At 27.7% G+C, this 17,414-nt stretch overlaps 1 protein-coding gene across 1 annotated transcript; it reads right to left on the bottom strand.

The window, feature by feature from the left end:
* Positions 1–9,092: 9,092 nt before the first annotated feature.
* LOC134828994 (venom serine protease-like) lies at positions 9,093–10,283 on the bottom strand. The gene is made up of 2 exons (XM_063841986.1): positions 9,260–10,283; positions 9,093–9,196 (listed from the first exon to the last, which is right to left on the bottom strand). Exons 1-2 carry the CDS (start codon positions 10,281–10,283, stop codon positions 9,093–9,095), a joined length of 1,128 nt encoding a protein of 375 aa, XP_063698056.1.
* Positions 10,284–17,414: the final 7,131 nt, after the last annotated feature.

Raw genomic sequence — 17,414 nt, 5'->3', positions numbered from 1 at the left:
TTTTGGACGAAGCTCGAGATGAAACTAAACAATTTTTAGTGAATTTCGAGCATAGAATGTCTACAAAAAGCAAATAAACGACACGAGACAGTTGTGTCAATATTTTGTACGCACGCGAAATCGGAAAAGATGCCTTCTGGAGAAGAAGCATCATGAAAAAAATAATTGTAAATTGAGAACAAGTTCATCGAAAGACCTTGACATGCCGCCTGTGTGCTTACGAGGAATAAATAAGCTGCTTATGGTGACTCAGTACACACTTGATCGTCATTAATAACTGATGAATAGACAATAGCGAGCATTTTGCGTGAAAGATGAGAGAAAATGGAACGATATTGACCTATTTTTAGCGTTACAACTGTTAATTGGACTTGAAAAAGTGATGGAAAGTTGTCGTTTGAAGAAGGATTTTATGAAATTTTTAATGACCCAGTGCACAATTTGAAAAATTTTATCCCATATAATATTTCAAATTTGTCCCAGTTAACATTTTGAGACTTTCGCCCAATTCGTATTTAAAATTTTTAAGAAACTCTCATTTTAAACTTTGACCCGATGCACATTTTGAATATTTCGCCCTATTGCCCATTTTGAATTCTTGACCAATTAACATTTAAAATTATTTTTCCTTAAAATTTTATCCTCAATAGGCATTTTGAATTTTTTATGCAAATTTTCATCCCAGTTGACAATTTGAAATTTTTTTATCCCATTTAATATTTCAAATTTGTCCCAGCAAACATTTTGAAACTTTTGCCAAATTTTTATTTGAAATTTTTGACTTAACTTTCATTTTAAATTTTGACCCGATGCACATTTTGAAATTTTTTCGCCCATGGCATATTTTTAAATTATTGCACATTTTGACTATTTCCTCAGAAAATATTTTTAAAAATTTTATATCGATTCACATTCAAAATTTTAACCTATTGCAAATTCTTAAAAATTTTTAGCCCAATGCACAATTTGAAATGTTCAGTATTGAAATTTTTTGCCCCATTGTACATTTTAAATTTTCCCCAATGAACATTTTAAATTATTTTTCTCTACAATTTAATCCCCAGTTGGCATTTTGAATTTTTTTAATATAAATTTCCATCCCAATGCACAATTTAAATTTTTTCTAAATATTTTTTTTTAAATTTGCCCTTAAAAGTATTGAAATCGCATGTTATTATTTAAGCCTGATGCACAATTTAATTTTATTGCCCCATATCACATTTAAAAATTTAAACCCAGTGCATATTTTGAAAAATTTAAATCACAAAAAGCGTTAATTTTTTCCTTTAAAACGCGTTAAAACCTCTTTTTCTTCATTTCCCTACCTTTCCAATCAATTTTCACCTCAAAAAACTAATTAAATATTCTAATTTGTCTAAAATTGATAATGATAGAAGCGCTACAGTTAAAAATATCCGTTATCGTGGGTTGGATCAACACAAATAATAAATTACAACACAAATACGGCCGAAAATTCATCACAAACACAAATATTTAGTCAAATTCCTTCATTATATTTTGCAAATTTTCGGAAAACATCATTATTTCTCATCCCTTTTTCGCTCGCTATTCCAAACTTTCACCTGCTAAATTTTTCTGAAAGTAAAAATATCAATCTTCGTCTTTTTATGAGGTAACAAGTATCTGCCGAGCACAAAAGATAAACGAGTGAAGAGCAGCTATCAGTTAAATACACAAAAATAGATACAAGAACAAGTCTTCGTTTATTTTTTTGCTGTAACAGCGGCAGATAGATTGCGATGCACGTGTGTTTGGTTTAACGATTTTTCTTCTTTGTTTGCTGCCATGAGAAGCTTAGAAGAGAGTACGAGGTGAATTTATAAAGAAAAGAACAAAAAGAAGAAGAAGAGCTTCTTCGAATCGATTCAGTGAAAGGAGTTTACAGAGAAAATTTTCTTCTTTTAAGGAGATCAATTGTTCGATGGAAGTCGAGATATTTGCAGATGAAAGACTAAGAAATTTTTGATCAAGTGAAAGTTTAGCAAATTGAGAGACTTCTTAAAGTGTTTTAACGAGCTTTGTTCAATTTTGTAAATTTAATTTAAAAATTAAAGCTTTTAAGATTTTCTACTGATTTTTAGTTGATTTTTAACAAAAAAAGAAAAGCCCAGTGCACATTTTCAAATTTCTGCCCATTGCATATTCTAAAATTATCAGACCAATGCACATTTTTACTTGATAATTTTGATTTATCTTCTCAAAAACTTTCATTTTAATACAAATTTTTGACCCAAGTCGCAATTCAAATATTTGCCCCAGTACACATTTTAAAAATTTTATAACATTTTTTGAAGAATTTCAAGATTATTTTTTGTCAATTTTTGCCTTAATTCGAAAATTAAAAAAAAATCTTGAAATTCTTCAATAAATCTTTTAAAATGTATACTGGGCAAATATTTGAAATGTGCATTAGGTCAAAAATTTTAAATTCGCATAAAATGTGAATTTTTTTCGAAGAAAAAATCATTTTTGTTTAAAAATTAATTAATAATGGCCAAAAATATCAAATAATTTTCCTAAAACCTAATTTTCATCAATTTTGAGCTTTAACTGTGACGTAAGCTTCCGCATTGGTCCCAAAATATTTCTTTCTATTAATAAATCTTGACAATATTTGACATCTTAAGACTTTTATTGCACTCTCAAACCTCAATTCAAAGCGAAAAAATCAATCAAACTTCGGTCATTGCCAAAAATATCCGCCATGGTTTCCATCAAAAGTCCATCAACTGTCACAATTTGGCACTTGATTGACAGTTAACTTCACGGCGGAATTATTTCGCGAAGACTTCCTTCCTCCCACTTCAATTTGGCACATTTTTTTTCCTCATTTTTTGCCATAATCCACTTTTCGCAAGTCCCGCAATAAATAACGATCAAAAAAACCGAGAAAAAAACGCGCAAGATTATACCTGTCAAATGTTATCCACTCCATTACGCCTAACGTCCTCACCGAAACTGACCACAAATTTACGTTCTTTGTGTGTTTTATTTACTGTTCAAACTTTCCTCCCTCCGGCAACTATTTTCGGTGTCAAAAGTTTTGTGAAGAGCAATAACCCTCCATAGAACATTTGATGAGCATGTCAGCGACGACGACGAGCGACGAATTTCGAAGAAAAAGTTAATAGGAATGGCCACTGGAGAAGGAAGAATCAATAAAAGTTGGTAAATAAATGTCTGTGTCGGGGAAAAAAAAGTTAATTTTTGTCAATAATTTCCAGTTGTTTCGAAAAAATAATATAGAAAATGTATGCAACAAGTATGGAGATGACGATGATGATGAAGAACAATAAAAAAAATAAGTTAAGCATGTATTTATTGTTGTTACACTTGAGTAGCTCGACATACGTCGACGACATGATAGACATCATTTATCAATGCAACAAGTTATGAATGAAGTTTATTCAAATCGGTGTTTGCTCACGTTCGGATGTTCGTTCAATGTGACTCTGTGGATCGGAAATTGAAGAATTTTAAACACTTTTTTTTCTTGAGGTCTTAAAATTCTCTTTTGAAATATAAAATTCTCTCTTGAGGTTTTAAAATTCTCTCTTGAGGTCTTTAAATTCTCTCCTGAAGTTTTAAAATTCTCTCTTGAGGTCTTCAAATTCTCTCTTGAGATCTTAAAATTTTCCCTTGAGGTCTTAAAACTCTCTTGAGCTTTTGAAATTCTCTCTTGAGGTCTTCAAATTCTCTCTTGAAGTCTTAAAATTCTCTCTTGAGGTCTTAAAATTCTCTCTTGAGGTCTTCAAATTTTCTCTTGAGATATTTAAAATTCTCTCTTGAGGTTCTAAAATTCTCTCTTGAAGTCTTAAAATTCTCTCTTGAGGTCTTAAAATTCTCTCTTGAGTTTTTAAAATTTTCTCTTGAGGTCTTAAAATTTCCTCTTGAGGTCTTAAAATTTCCTCTTGCGTTTTCAAAATTCTCTCTTGAGGTCTTAAAATTTTCTCTTGAGGTCTTCAAATTCTCTCTTGAGGTCTTAAAATTCTCTCTTGAAGTCTTAAAATTCTCTCTTGAGGTCTTAAAATTCTCTCTTGAGGTATAAAAATTTTTCTTTTGAGTTCTTAAAATTCTCTCATGAGGTCTTAAATTTGTTATAAAGGTCTTAAATTTGTTCTTGAGGTCTTAAAATTTTCTCTTGAAGTTTTAAAATTTTCTCTTAAAGTCTTAAAATTTTCTTGGGGTCCTAAAGTTCCTTGAAATCTTAAAATTATCTCTTGAGGTCTTTAAATTCTCTCTTGAGGTCTTACAATTCTCTCTTGTGTTTTAAAAATTCACTCTCAAAATCTAAAATTTTTTTCTTGAATCTCCAACGACTCTAATTCAACTCTCTTTAAACCACAGTGTCAAAAAATACATGGAGCCGCCTTGTACTTTTTACAATTCTGACAAAATCATGCCTCCAGCGCAATAAATCTTGGTTCCATATTCTAGGTATCTAATCGAACATCCTTGTAACAAAACACACGAAAACAGATACAAAAAAAATCGATTGAGACGACAAAACGTTTTTCTCGCACACAATCCGGGAGGGAAAAATAACAAACACACAATAGCTACAGGTTGTCGTCATTCTTCGTTGTTGATATTGAAACTTTATCAATGTTTTGTTCGTTTGTGTAGCAAAATAATCCGCACAGAAAAAAATAATAATGAACGTCGGAAGTACTTGTTTGTCCGAAAAAAAAGAAGAAAGAAAAGAGACACAATTTATTATTAAAAGTTTCTTATCTTCTTTTTACAAAAATAAAAGTTTTTTTTTCGGGTTAAGCCTCGTAATAATAGTTCATGCCAAACAGGGACAAGTCAAGCCCCGAACAAAAAATAAAAAAAAAGTTGATAAATCGATAAAAGAAGTGCTTGTCGTCACATTCTTCGTGTCACTTTGTTGATGTGTGTAACAAGTTGTTCTGTGCTATTTTTGTGCTCTTTTCGAGGAACAAAAAATGGTCAAGAACAGCAAAAAATGAGAAGGGTTGCAAACTTTTTTTCTTCTTCTTCTTCTTGTGTCTGATCTTTATTGTTATAACTGATGAGAAACAAGACGCAGCAAAATGCTGTGTGGGTGCTGTTATTGGCGAGTCGTAGCAAAAAAAAGTAGCAAAAGAACATAAATGATGATTTCTGAATGGAACAGATGTATTCCCCCGAGCACTATTAAATCCTACAAAAAGCAAAGAAAATAAAAAAAGAAGAAAAAAAATAAAAAAGGAGAAATTATAAAAGTTGTGTGTGACAACAAAAGGTTTCCAATAAAATTTATCAGGACTATTTTTAGTTTTTAAAATGAGAGACAAATTTGCTTCGAGGAAACCACATAAATTTATACGAAACACGTCTCCGAAGCTTCTTTTCTCTAAACAAATATGAGATAATAATTATAACTTGCCGCCCACTGTCTAGATACTCCGACTTGGGTTACATTCAACCTACACTCATGACATTGGCATGCAAATAAATGGAAAGTAATTTCATAAGATCAAATTAAAATAAATTGTGGTTAAACTGGGACAAAAAGTGAATAATGTGAGGGGAGAGTTGGTGAAAAAGTTTGGAGCTTGGGATTAGGCAAAGGGGTGAGAAGTGTTTTTAAAAAGATAAGAAAAGGGATGAAATTTTAAAAAATTAAACAAAAAAGTTTAATATAGAATTTTGATAAAAAAAACTTTAATATTAAAATTTCTAAGATTTTAAAGAATTTTTTGATAAAAAAAAATTTATATTAAATTTAATTATTTTGATTAAATTATAATTTTATTTTTTTAATATTTTCTTTTCCATTTAAATACCTAATTATTTTTTTTTTAAATTAAAAAAAAAATCTTTAAAAATTAATTTTTATCTAATTTTTTTTTATGAATATAATATAAAAAATTTTAATAAATCTAAATATTTTCAGAAATTAATGAAAAATTCTTTGAAATGTTCCAAAAGCTTTTTTAAAGAAATTTTTCAAGAATTTTCTAAAAAAATATGAGAAGCTCAAAAATTTAAAAATTTATATTTAAATTGGAAAAAAGATAAAAATTTGAAATAAAAAAATCATCAAAGACTCAAAGAGTTAAAAAATGTCAGAAAAGTAAATATTTTCATTAAAAAATTTTCAGAATTTTAATAAAAAGAATAATGTTAAAAAATATTAAAAATTTAAAAAAAAAATTTAAAAAAATTTTTCACAATAAAAATAAATATTTAATAATATTTAAATAATTTTTTTTCTAAATTTATTTATTTATTTATTTATTAATAATAAAAATAAATAAAAATAATTAAATTTTACAAATTTAAAAATTTTAAAGAAAAATAATTTAAAAATATTTAGAATTTTAAGAATTTTAAAAATTAAAAAAAAACCTCTGAGTATTAAAATTTGTAATTTTTTTTTATTTATTTTTTTTTCAATTTATAAAAGTTTAATTTTGATTAATTTTGTGATCCAAAAAGGCATAAAAATAACCTAAAAATTTTTTAAAATATTAAAAAAATGAAATAAAAAATTTTTAATTTTTAAAATTTTTAAATAAAATTTGACCTCAGCATCTTAATTGATTTTAATGAAAAATTTCAAAGTTTTAAGAATTTTTACATTTTATAGTAATTTTGTTGGTTTTTTTATTTGAGAAAAAATTAAAATAAATCACAAAAGGCTCAAAATCTAAAGAAAAGAGTTAAGAAGCTAAAAATTTTTTAAAACTCGAAAATAAAAAATTTTTAATACAAAAAAAAATTTTTTTTTTTTTTTGAAAAATTTGAAACATAATGCTCAATAAATTTTTTAAAAAATAAAAATCAACAACTTACTTTAAAAAATTCATAAAAAGGTTAAAAACCTTAAAATTTCTCACTTTTCTAAGCAAAAATTCCCCAAACCGAGTCTCTCATCTCACATAAATCAACTTTCTTCCAGCCAGCCAACTTTTCGCTCGTTCTCCGACGATGTCAGACCAACCTGTTCGTATTTATTTATGATTGTGATTATTTATTATCCGTTTCCATTTGAGCGTCAACTCGTCAACAACAAGCACTGACCAGACCACACAACATTTTATCCTTTCATCTCTCTCGTTTCAGTCGCTTTTCATGAAAATCGTTATTATTATAACAACATTAAACAAAAACAACAACAACAACTGTAAATACCACTTTATTCGGAAATTAATCATTTTTATGTGTGCACGACGTGTGTGTGTTCGATGATGATGTTGATGAGCGCATGTTGTGACAGCCAACATTGATAGATCGAATATAAACATGGTTGTTTGATTTTGATTTGATTTTCTCGGTTTCACTCTTTTTTTTTATTTTTTGCAGGCACGAATTGATTTTTCGATTGAAAAACCCGAAGAACCGAAGAATAAATTTTAATAATGACCGAAAATTCCATTAAAATGAAAATATTTAAGCGATTATTAACCCGAAATGTTGTCACGTCTCGTTGTTCGTATCGTGCAATAAAATTATACTTTTTTTTTGTGGGCACGTCTCCTAATCCAACATCGGTTTCGAGGTAAATTGAGGTCATTTGCCAAGGTTTGGTCATTTAGAGCAAATGTGGTGTCTGTCGTTTCGGTTTGTGTGCTTTTTAATAAAATTTTCTTTATTTTTTGTTCAAGAAAGAAATCGAAAATTTTCTGAAGGTTTTTTAATTTATTGAAAATTATTTTAAAATTTTTGTATTTTTTTTTTAATTTTCTAATTTCGAAAAAATAAAAAAATTTCTAATTTTTGAGAATTTTAATTTAAAAATTAAACAAAAACTCTCTAAATTTTAAGAAAATATCTAAGTCAATAATTTTGGAATTATTTGAAGAGTTTAAAAATTTCGATAAAAAAGCTATTTTTTTGAACTTTCAAAAAAAAATAAAATTTAAAAAAAAATCAAAAATTTTGAAAATTTCATTAGGTACGAATTAAAAAAAAATAAAAAAAAATTAATTAAAAAAAAAATAAATAAAAAAAAATAAAAAAAAAATATTTATCAATTAAAAAAAAATTAATTTAAAAAAAATTAATTTAAAAAAAATTAATTAAAAAAAATTAATTTAAAAAAATTAATTAAAAAAAATTAATTAAAAAAAAAATAATTTAAAAAAATAATTTAAAAAAATAATTAAAAAATTAATTTAAAAAAAAAATTTAAATTTCATTAAAAAAATTTAAATCTTCCAATTTAAAAAAAAAATTTTTACATTTTTTCTAACTTTATTCAGATGTTTAAAAAGCATTTTTTTCTCTCACCTCATCCTCACATTTTTCCTACCGTTTTTTCTCATAATTTGCCTTGATTCCTAAATAGACGACACAAAATGTGTTACATCCTTATCATCCATATTCAGGTGTTATAAGTGATGTTCTTCTTCTTCTTACCGTCTTTTTTCTCCTGTATTCCATATGAAGTTAACGACGACGACGACGATGGCAAACAACGATCGTTAGTTATCTTTATCAGATTTTTCCGCTATGTATACAAATAAATTGTTGAAGGATGTTAAAGAGATGATAAGAGAAGAGGCTTTTGTCTCTATATTTTTTTTGAGTTAAAAAATTTATTTTGATTTTTTTTTTGACTTGAGCGCATTTTGATACAAAAAAAAATTAAAATTTTAATTAACGAAGAAATTTTTGAAAAAAATTAAAAAAAAAATAATTTTTTGTCTTTTTGGATTTTTTTTTCATGAAATAATGCCTTGAGACATCTTACAAGTTTTGTTTGAACATATTTTCAAGGATACGTTCTGAAAGTGACAAATATGTAAAAATGAAGGAAAAAGTTACTTTTTGAGACAGAAGACATAAAAAAAAGTCTTTTGAAGTTTCAAACAATATTTCTTTATGAAGTACAAGAAGAAGTTTATCCTTGACTAGTCTCTCATCTATTTTTACCGTGTGTAGTAACAAAAGAGCAAAAATGAAGGAAATGTCTCACAAAAGAAGAAGAAGAAAAACGACGACACATGTTCATGAATTTATTGATTATTTCCGTTTTGAACTTTCTTCAGTTTCGCTTTTTTTTCTCTTTTTTGCCAAAAAAATCAATATTCAAATTTCTTTAACGGAAATTTAATTTATTATTCAATGGCACAAAAAGCATCTCTCTCGTTTTCCTCGACAGTCATGGCAATCCATGCCAAGTAATTAGTAACGCGAGTATTCACCCCGGGACTTTTTGTAGCTGCAAGAAAAACCAAAATTAACAGATTTTTCCAATAAAAATTTTTCTCATGGCTTTTCTTACCACACCGGATGCCAAAACTAATTATGCCAACGACGTATTGTCGATTGTCTGCTGGCGATGTGTAATAAACGGGACCTCCTGAATCAGACTGGCACCCGTCTCGTTGTTCGGCGTACGTACACAACTTTTTTTCGTTCACCCAGACAATTTTCTTGTCGCAAATATCTGTGTCCATGACTTTGAGCGTTACTTTTCGCGGGACCTGAGATAGCTGGCCATGCCAAGTTGTCGTTCCCCAACCTACCATTTGAACATCGTCGTCGTAAAAATTGTAATTGACGAATTTCCATGGCAGACAAGCCGGGCCCACGCCACGTGAAAAAATTATTTCACGAGTAAGTTTTAGAAGTAAAATGTCGTTGTCCTGTTCCGTGGTTTCGTAATTTGGATGCGTTATGATTTTCTCAAACTGATATGCGGTATGATACGAACTCGTGGATTTATCGTGATAATTATGGGCTCCAAGAAGAATTTTTACTTCGTATCTGTTCCGATAAGTGTGGGAGACGAAACAATGAGCAGCACTCAAAATGTACCGCGGATGGATAATTGTCCCACCGCAAAAGGTATAATTCGAGGGGACATGAATCATCGCAACTACCGACGGAAATTCATTCCTTTCTGTCTCACTCCCGTTCACGATTCGACGATCTACTGGGCGTCCCCATCCACAATCGCATCGCTCCCTTTTCTCTACCTGTAACCTACACTCGAAACGACCACTTGCTGCGTCGTCGTCACTTATCGAAGACGTCGTGTTTCGCATCACTATAATTAGATGATTAAACAGCGACGTCTTCGTAAAGTTACTTGAAACGAAAATTGATTGCCCCCCGTCGTCGTTGTGCGTATAGTCCGTTTGGACATGCAAAAACTCCCCATCGTTGGAGCCTTTGGTGTAGTTACACGACGCCTTGATGCGATGATTGTGCGGCGCAAGTAAGTGATATCCGGAGCGATTGAAAAATTTGGCAGTCGACGAAGTAATTTCTAATTCTTGTCCGGCGGTAAGATGCTTTGTCATTAGTTCAAAGCACGATGCCGAGGAAATCCAATAAAGCAACACGAGGGAAGCTATTTTAAAATGCTGCGAAGGAATCATCCTCGTTTTTATTTCTGTTGTTGTGTTGCGAGGTTGCGAAATGAATAAAGAGAGAAAATTTGCTGACAGAAATACGTTGATTGGATCACAATCAAGAATCGACTGATCCGTGTCTGTTTTATCGGATGTGTGTGTGTAACAGATAAAGCAAGAAAATAATGATGATGGTGGTATTGACACATTCTGTCTCTCTGTTTTGTGTTGTCAATGTGACGACAGTGAGGGGCTGAGATGCGATTTTAAGGATTTTTTAAACTCTGAAAGTTTTTTAGGCTCCTTTACCTTCATTGGATTCTCTTTAAAAATCTCTTTAGATCATAAAATTTAACATAATTCAAATTTTCAACAATTTTTAAAATTAAAATTTGAAATTTCTCTCAATTCTCAGTCCCCTGGATCAAAACATCTTCGTCACTCGCTTCGTCAAACGAAACATCAACCCAAAAAAAACGGCAGCTGTGTTTACAGTCACCATTGACGAAACTTACATTAGAGTCGTATTCAACGGATAGGTTTTTGTATCATGTCAACCAATTGTTCAAATAATTACACAAAAATTGATATTTTTGCTCAAAACATCGTCTAAAAAAAAGTTTTGCGTCCCAGAAAAGAAACTTCGATAATCCTTCGCTCAAACAACGCACATCGGCTTGAATCAAATCAATTGTTCGTAAAATGAGACTAGCTGTTGTTTTGTTTGTTCTTCTCTCCATTTTTTTTCCATGTGTGTCGTCGTCGTCGCGTCGTTATTAGATTATGTTACATGGTATCGGATTTCAGGGTTTTTTTTTATTCATTTTAGGCTGTTTCAATGAGTGAAAATGTTTTAAATTTCCTCCATATTTCCTTAAATGAGGAGTTGAAACAGTTTATGTTGTCATAATTTGAAGCATGATGAGGTCTTTAAAAAAAAATTTCAGTCAAAGTCTGAAGGAAAGTTTTGAAGTATTTGATTTGAACATTGCTCGATGTTATTGACTTAACAATTTGGACCTTGATGAGCTCCTTGGTCAAAATATGAAAATTATTGATTCTTGGTTGTTTTTGTTGGATTTTTTTTCCACGGTTGTAGATGATAAATTCGATTATTGTTCGAATGAATCAGGTTTAGGGCTAGTTTACTCCATTTTAACCTCGATTTTAACGTTTTTAATCACAAAGTCAATACAAACAGTTCAATACAAACAGTTTTTGGATGAAAAAAATTTTTTTTTAATAATTTGTTTCAAAAACCAAAATTTGACCATCTAAAATAGAATTCATGTGGATTAATTTTACAAAACACTTAATCTTAGCAGAATCCCATGATACAAAAAGTTTTTTTTAGTTTTTTTAAGTTTTTTTTTAAATGGCAGATTTTGGAAAAATTTTGAAATTAAAATATTTAAAAGTAATTTTTAAAATTTTTTTCACATATATTTAAATTGAGAAAAGTCAATACAAACAGTTAAATAAATTTTCCAAAAACTTAATTAAACAGTATTTTTTGAACCCATATAAATTTTATTATTTTTGATTATTTAAGTTTTGCTTATCTTTGTCGAAAATTATATCTAAAATAAAATTTTTGGATTTTTTTTTTGAAAAAAATATTTTTTCGGCTTAAAAGTTTTCAAAAAATAAAAATTTTTGCAAAAAATATGCTATAATATGCTCAAATTACGCAAAATATGCGCTAAAAGTCAAAATATGCAAAATGAAGTTGGGCTCAAAAGACTCGAAATTGCATGAAACGGATTTCCCTATATTTGGTTTTCCATTAGGACGAAAGCATGGCTGCAAAAACTTATGACTTAAACTTAAGCTTCAAAAACTTATGTGACTTAAACTTGGCTAAAGTTTAAGTTAAAGTAAAAGATGAATTAAGTCAAAAGTCAAATGTTTTTTGAAATTTTGGGAAAAATTTCCATTTTTTGAAATATTTGGTAAATTAAGTCAAATAATTTGACTTAAATCAAATTTTTGTGACATTTTACTCAAGCTTAAGTCATAAGTCAAATGGTTCATAAGTCAACTCATTGAAAATAATGCTTCTTTGTAAAGAACTGAATTTATTTGAAGATTTTGTGATGGTTCCTCAATGTATAAGGCTGAACCTCATCGACTTGTGTTAACTTTCAGATAATCTGGCAAGAGACCCTTGACACATTTTATAAGTAAGGACGAGCTTATTAAAGCTTAATTCGTTGTTTGACACTCATTAATTCAGTTTGTTTCAACATATCGCTAATTCTGGTATCCTTATTTGATTCAGTCAGTGATCTCAATGCTTGATTTTGTACCTTTTGTAATTCATTTAAATCAGTTTCATTGTTCAAAATTAAAACCGAGCTGCAGAAATTTTTATATTTATATAGACATTATTTAAAGTGTGAGCGAAACTTCTTGAATCTATCATGAGTAAAAGCTTCTTTGGATCAAAATCTGAAAAGAAATCATCAAAAAGCTTCTCGATCTTTTAAAAAGTATTTCCTTTATCTTTCTTACCTCATAAAATTTATTCATCCCCCCAGATTTCCATTTGAAACATTTTCCTTTATTGCTTCGACATTATTTTCAATATAAAACTGAAAAAAAAATAAAAATCAGGCCATTATAATGAAAGAACAATAAAAATGTTACCTGGAAAGCGATTATCCTCATGTGTACGTCTCTCATCCGTACTTATCAATCAATAAAAACAACATCGATTGACGTAATTTCACTCGTTTAATTTTATGGTTGTCATTGTTTTGTTGTCCGTTGATGATGCGTTCCGATAAGCGCAAAAAAAAAGTGTCAACAAGGATTTTTCATGAATGGTTTTTTTTTATTTCTTACCTTGTCTTGATATTTTTTTTTTATTCTATCGCATGTCAATCCAATTCATCTCTATTGAAATATTAAACTATGTTCGCGTGACTAATTTCCGTTTTTGCGAGCCTTCCTAATTTATCGGGTTTCTTGTTGTTTACGGTTTGTTGTTATTTCGTGATGAAGTTGCCTGCTGCTGATGATGATGATGGTCATGCAGAAACCTAACGCCGAGGAAAGAAAAAAAAAATGAGGAAGGAAAATTATTTTGTATACGTGACGATAAGAGCGTAATTTAATTTATGTGGTACAATTTCCGGTTATTGCTGTTTTGTTACTGTTGACAGGAAAAATTACTCTGCGGAATATTTATTGAGCGATTTTTGTTCGTTCGTTGAAGTCAAAAGCTGTGAAGATTCTTTAATTGCTGCGCATCCCCAATTACGCCTACTATTTTTGATATCCTTCCGAAACCTGAAGAAGAAGAGAAAGACAATCAATTAAGATTACAACAGAGCGATACATAAATTGGCAAGAACCCTAATAAGCGGCAATCAATCATGCATGCTTGCTTATGAATTAATCAAGGTGTCGCTTTAAGAGCAATATTCGAGGTTGATAAAAAATTGACGTACTTTGAAAGTTAAATAAATCGCAGGCAGGTAACGAATGACAGAAAGAGAAAGAGAAAAAGGGAAAAAAGCCTGAAAAATAATAAATGAAGTTAATCAAATTTAGTTTTCTTTCTTTTTTCCCTTTTTCGAATTTATTTTCTTTTTTTTTATCTCATCCGGACAACTTTTTTTTTATTATTTATTATGAATGATTATAGACTTGGAGCGACATTTCGTAAGAAAAAAATCAAGTCTGAGACGAAAAATTATTTATTTACCGACAAATCAAATCTGAGTCGAAAAAGGTAAAAAAAAAGTCTTAAAATAAATCCTTTCAATTCCAATCCATTGGAACGAGTGGAAAAGAAAAAAAAAAGAAAGAACGGATAACGAATCGTCAGCAATTTCATTTTTCTTGTGGGTTTTTGGAACTTTTACTTTATCTATTTTCTTTTCTCTCTCTCTCTGTCTATCATACTTTTCTACGAGGAGAAATGGTTGTCCGAACGTGACACAAATAAAAATATAACCAATCGAATCATTACGGACCTCATATATCGGAGGGATAAGTGGAACGTTTATTTACTTTGTGTTATTATTGCAAGTAGTTTGTTTTTGTTTCACTCGATGGTTGTGTCTCTTTTGTTTTTTTTTTCGTTTTATGTTTAACGTAAAAACATACAAGTTATTTTTAATAAGTTGAAACTTTTTTAAATTACCAAGAAAATGACGTGATAAGGATCTTAAAACAACATGAAAAAAAGGGTAAATATGTGATAAATGGTGTTGACCACACACATTTTGGACATGATTGTTCGATTGTTAAGTGATTTATGAGAAAAAAGTATTTATTGACAGCTGGTTTTTTTTTGGGAAGGGGAGACTTAAGTGACAGTTATTGTTTGGCAAATAACCCCTGAAGGAAAGAAAAATGTTAATTGAATGATGGAAATTTATGAAAATTAATTTAAAAATTTTAATTTTTTTTTTTGACAAACTAAAAAGTTATAAAATAATTTTTTAATTTATTAAAATTTAAGAATTTTAAAAATTGTATAAAATTTAAAAAAAAAAAAAATAAGCTCAAAAATATAAAAAAAAATAATTCAGTTATTAAATCCATTTATTTTAATATAAAAAAAAATTAAAGCAAAAATTTTTTTTCCAAATTTTCTAAATAAAAATTAAGCTAAAAAATCATAAAAAAAATTGTCCATTTAATTTATTTTAACTTTTTTTTTATTTTTGTAAATTAAAAAAAATATTTTGTCTAAATTGAGTATAAATTGAGCTGAAAATTAATTTTTTAAAATTTTAGGATTTCAAAAAATTTTGTCGATTTTTTTTAAATGAAAATAAGCTAAAAATATTTAAAAAAAAAATAATAAAATAATTAAAATAATAATTAATAATTAAATAAATGAAATATTTAAATAAATAAAATAAAATAAATTAAATATAATAAATTTTATATAAAAAATTGGGCTAAAAAATAATTCCATTTAATTTAATTTGAATTAATTTTTAATTTTCCATTTAATTTTTTTTTTAATTTTTGTCAATACAAAAAAAAAATATTTTATCAAAAGCAAATTAATTTTTTGAAATTTTGGAATTTTAAAAATATTGTAAAAATTTTATTCAAAAAAATAAATAAAAATAAAGATATTATTATATTATTAAATTAATTAATTAATTACAAGAATTTAAAAAATATTTTTTTAAGTTCATTAAAATTTTAGAATTTGAAAAATTTTTTCGAAAATAAAAAAAAAATTAAATTTATTTAATTTAATTTTAAAAATATTAAAGAAAATTTAATTATTATTTTTTTTCAAAATAAATTCCATTTAATTTAATTTGAATTAAATTAAAAAATAATTTTTTTTTATTTTAAATAATTTTATTTTATTTTATTTTATTTTTGTCAATTCAATAAAATATTTTGTCAAAAAATTGAGCTGAAAATTTTTGATAATTGAAAAAGTTTTGTACTAAAAGAAAATGATGAACAACAAATCTGCCATAAAAGTCACTTTAAAATACGGTTTTAATCAAACAAGCATTATATTCAACCCGTAAACACTCCTAATGCCAGTAATTTTCCTAATGCTCATTCTAAACAAATGGCAAATGTAATACACATTATTTTACGCAGAACTTTCTGTTATAGAAATCTCTTTCAATAGGAGAGCAAAATAGAGACGATGTAACATCTGTGCTTCTTTTGTATTCGGTCTCGTGCACATTTTGTTTCTGACTTTTCTGCATGAAACTGTTTAAAATACAGCCATTTCCATAGAAATTATTCTGTTAAATATAATGATTGTATCAGTTTTTGTTCGCTCTTTTGGACTCGATTTGCTTCTATTTGATAGTCAAATAAACCTACGCAGCTTTGTGCTGATTCGAAAATGATGGTTATAAATAGAGACATTTTCTGACCTCTGCTTGAGTTGACTAAGCTTGGAATAATAAGCGATAAAAGTTAGATTTTTTTTGTTTTTATGGCTGAAACGATGTGAAAAAGTGTTTCAAATTACTATAAAAATATTGAGGTTTAAAGATTTTTTTTAAGTTTAAAATTAATTTTCGAATAAATTTGAATTCTTAATTAAAATTTGTAAATCGCATTCTTTCTAATTCAAGAAATTCTGATAATTCAAAGAATTACCGTTGAAAATTTGAAAATCGCTTTTTGTTAATTCAAACCAAGCTAAATATTATAATATATAAGCTTGGTTTGAATTAACAGAAAGGCGATTTTCAAATTTTTGATTGTAATTTTTTGAATTATCAGAATTACTTGAATTAGTAAGAATGCAATTTACAAATTTTTATGAAAAAATATAAAAATAATTCAAATTTATTCGAAAATTAATTTTGAATTTCTTAAAAAAATTATTTTCAGTTAAAAACTTCTAAAATTAATTTTTGGATTAATTTTTTAAAAAATAATAAAAATTTTTTATTAAATAAAAATTTAAGATGAAACACTTTTCCTAATTGCTTCCGCCTCAAATTTGAATAAAAATTCAATTTTTCTCCTTTTAATAATTTCCCATATTTTTTTTCTCATTTCAGATAACAACAGCAGAAAAACGATGAAAAAGCGAAATCAACGCGAATCTTTTGTTCAATCTAACGCGACGCTCTCTTTTTTCTTTAGGATTAACACTATTTTCAGCATCAATAAATCTAATCTGTGAGTGAGTAGCTTTAAGAAAACCAAGACAACAAAAAAGAAAACAAAAGGAAAAAAATGTATAAAACAACAAAGAAGAAAAGGAAGGAAAAATAATAATAAAAAAATATATTATTATTATTATTTAAAATATCTGGAAAATATCCAAACAACAAAAAAAAAATGTTAAAATAGATAGAAAAAAAAACAATAAAAAAGAGGAAAAAACCTGAAGTGATGATAGATCGAGAAAAAAAACGAAGAAATAATTTCTAGGAAGCAACAACAATAAAAAGGAGTGAAAAGAAATGTTAAATAAAATATACAATAATCCTTCGAGGATTTTCCTTCATTATTATCATCACATCAGAGGAGAATAATAAAAAAAATATCAAATACCAAAGTGAATCAAAATTTCGTCTCTAACAAAAAATACGACGAAAATACATAAAAAGTAAAAAA

This window comes from Culicoides brevitarsis, chromosome 2 (genome assembly GCF_036172545.1).
Source record: "Culicoides brevitarsis isolate CSIRO-B50_1 chromosome 2, AGI_CSIRO_Cbre_v1, whole genome shotgun sequence".
Classification (NCBI taxonomy): domain Eukaryota; kingdom Metazoa; phylum Arthropoda; class Insecta; order Diptera; family Ceratopogonidae; genus Culicoides; species Culicoides brevitarsis.
This window is presented reverse-complemented; position numbering and strand designations above follow the sequence as displayed.

What these genes read in the sequence shown, in the direction of transcription:
- LOC134828994 (XM_063841986.1), bottom strand. Translation starts at nt 10,283, where the DNA reads ATGACAAAGCATCTTACCGCCGGACAAGAATTAGAAATTACTTCGTCG. An exon ending in TAGTTTTGGCATCCGGTGTG is followed by an intron (nt 9,197 to 9,259) that starts GTAAGAAAAGCC and finishes TTTTTCTTGCAG; the next exon opens with CTACAAAAAGTCCCGGGGTG.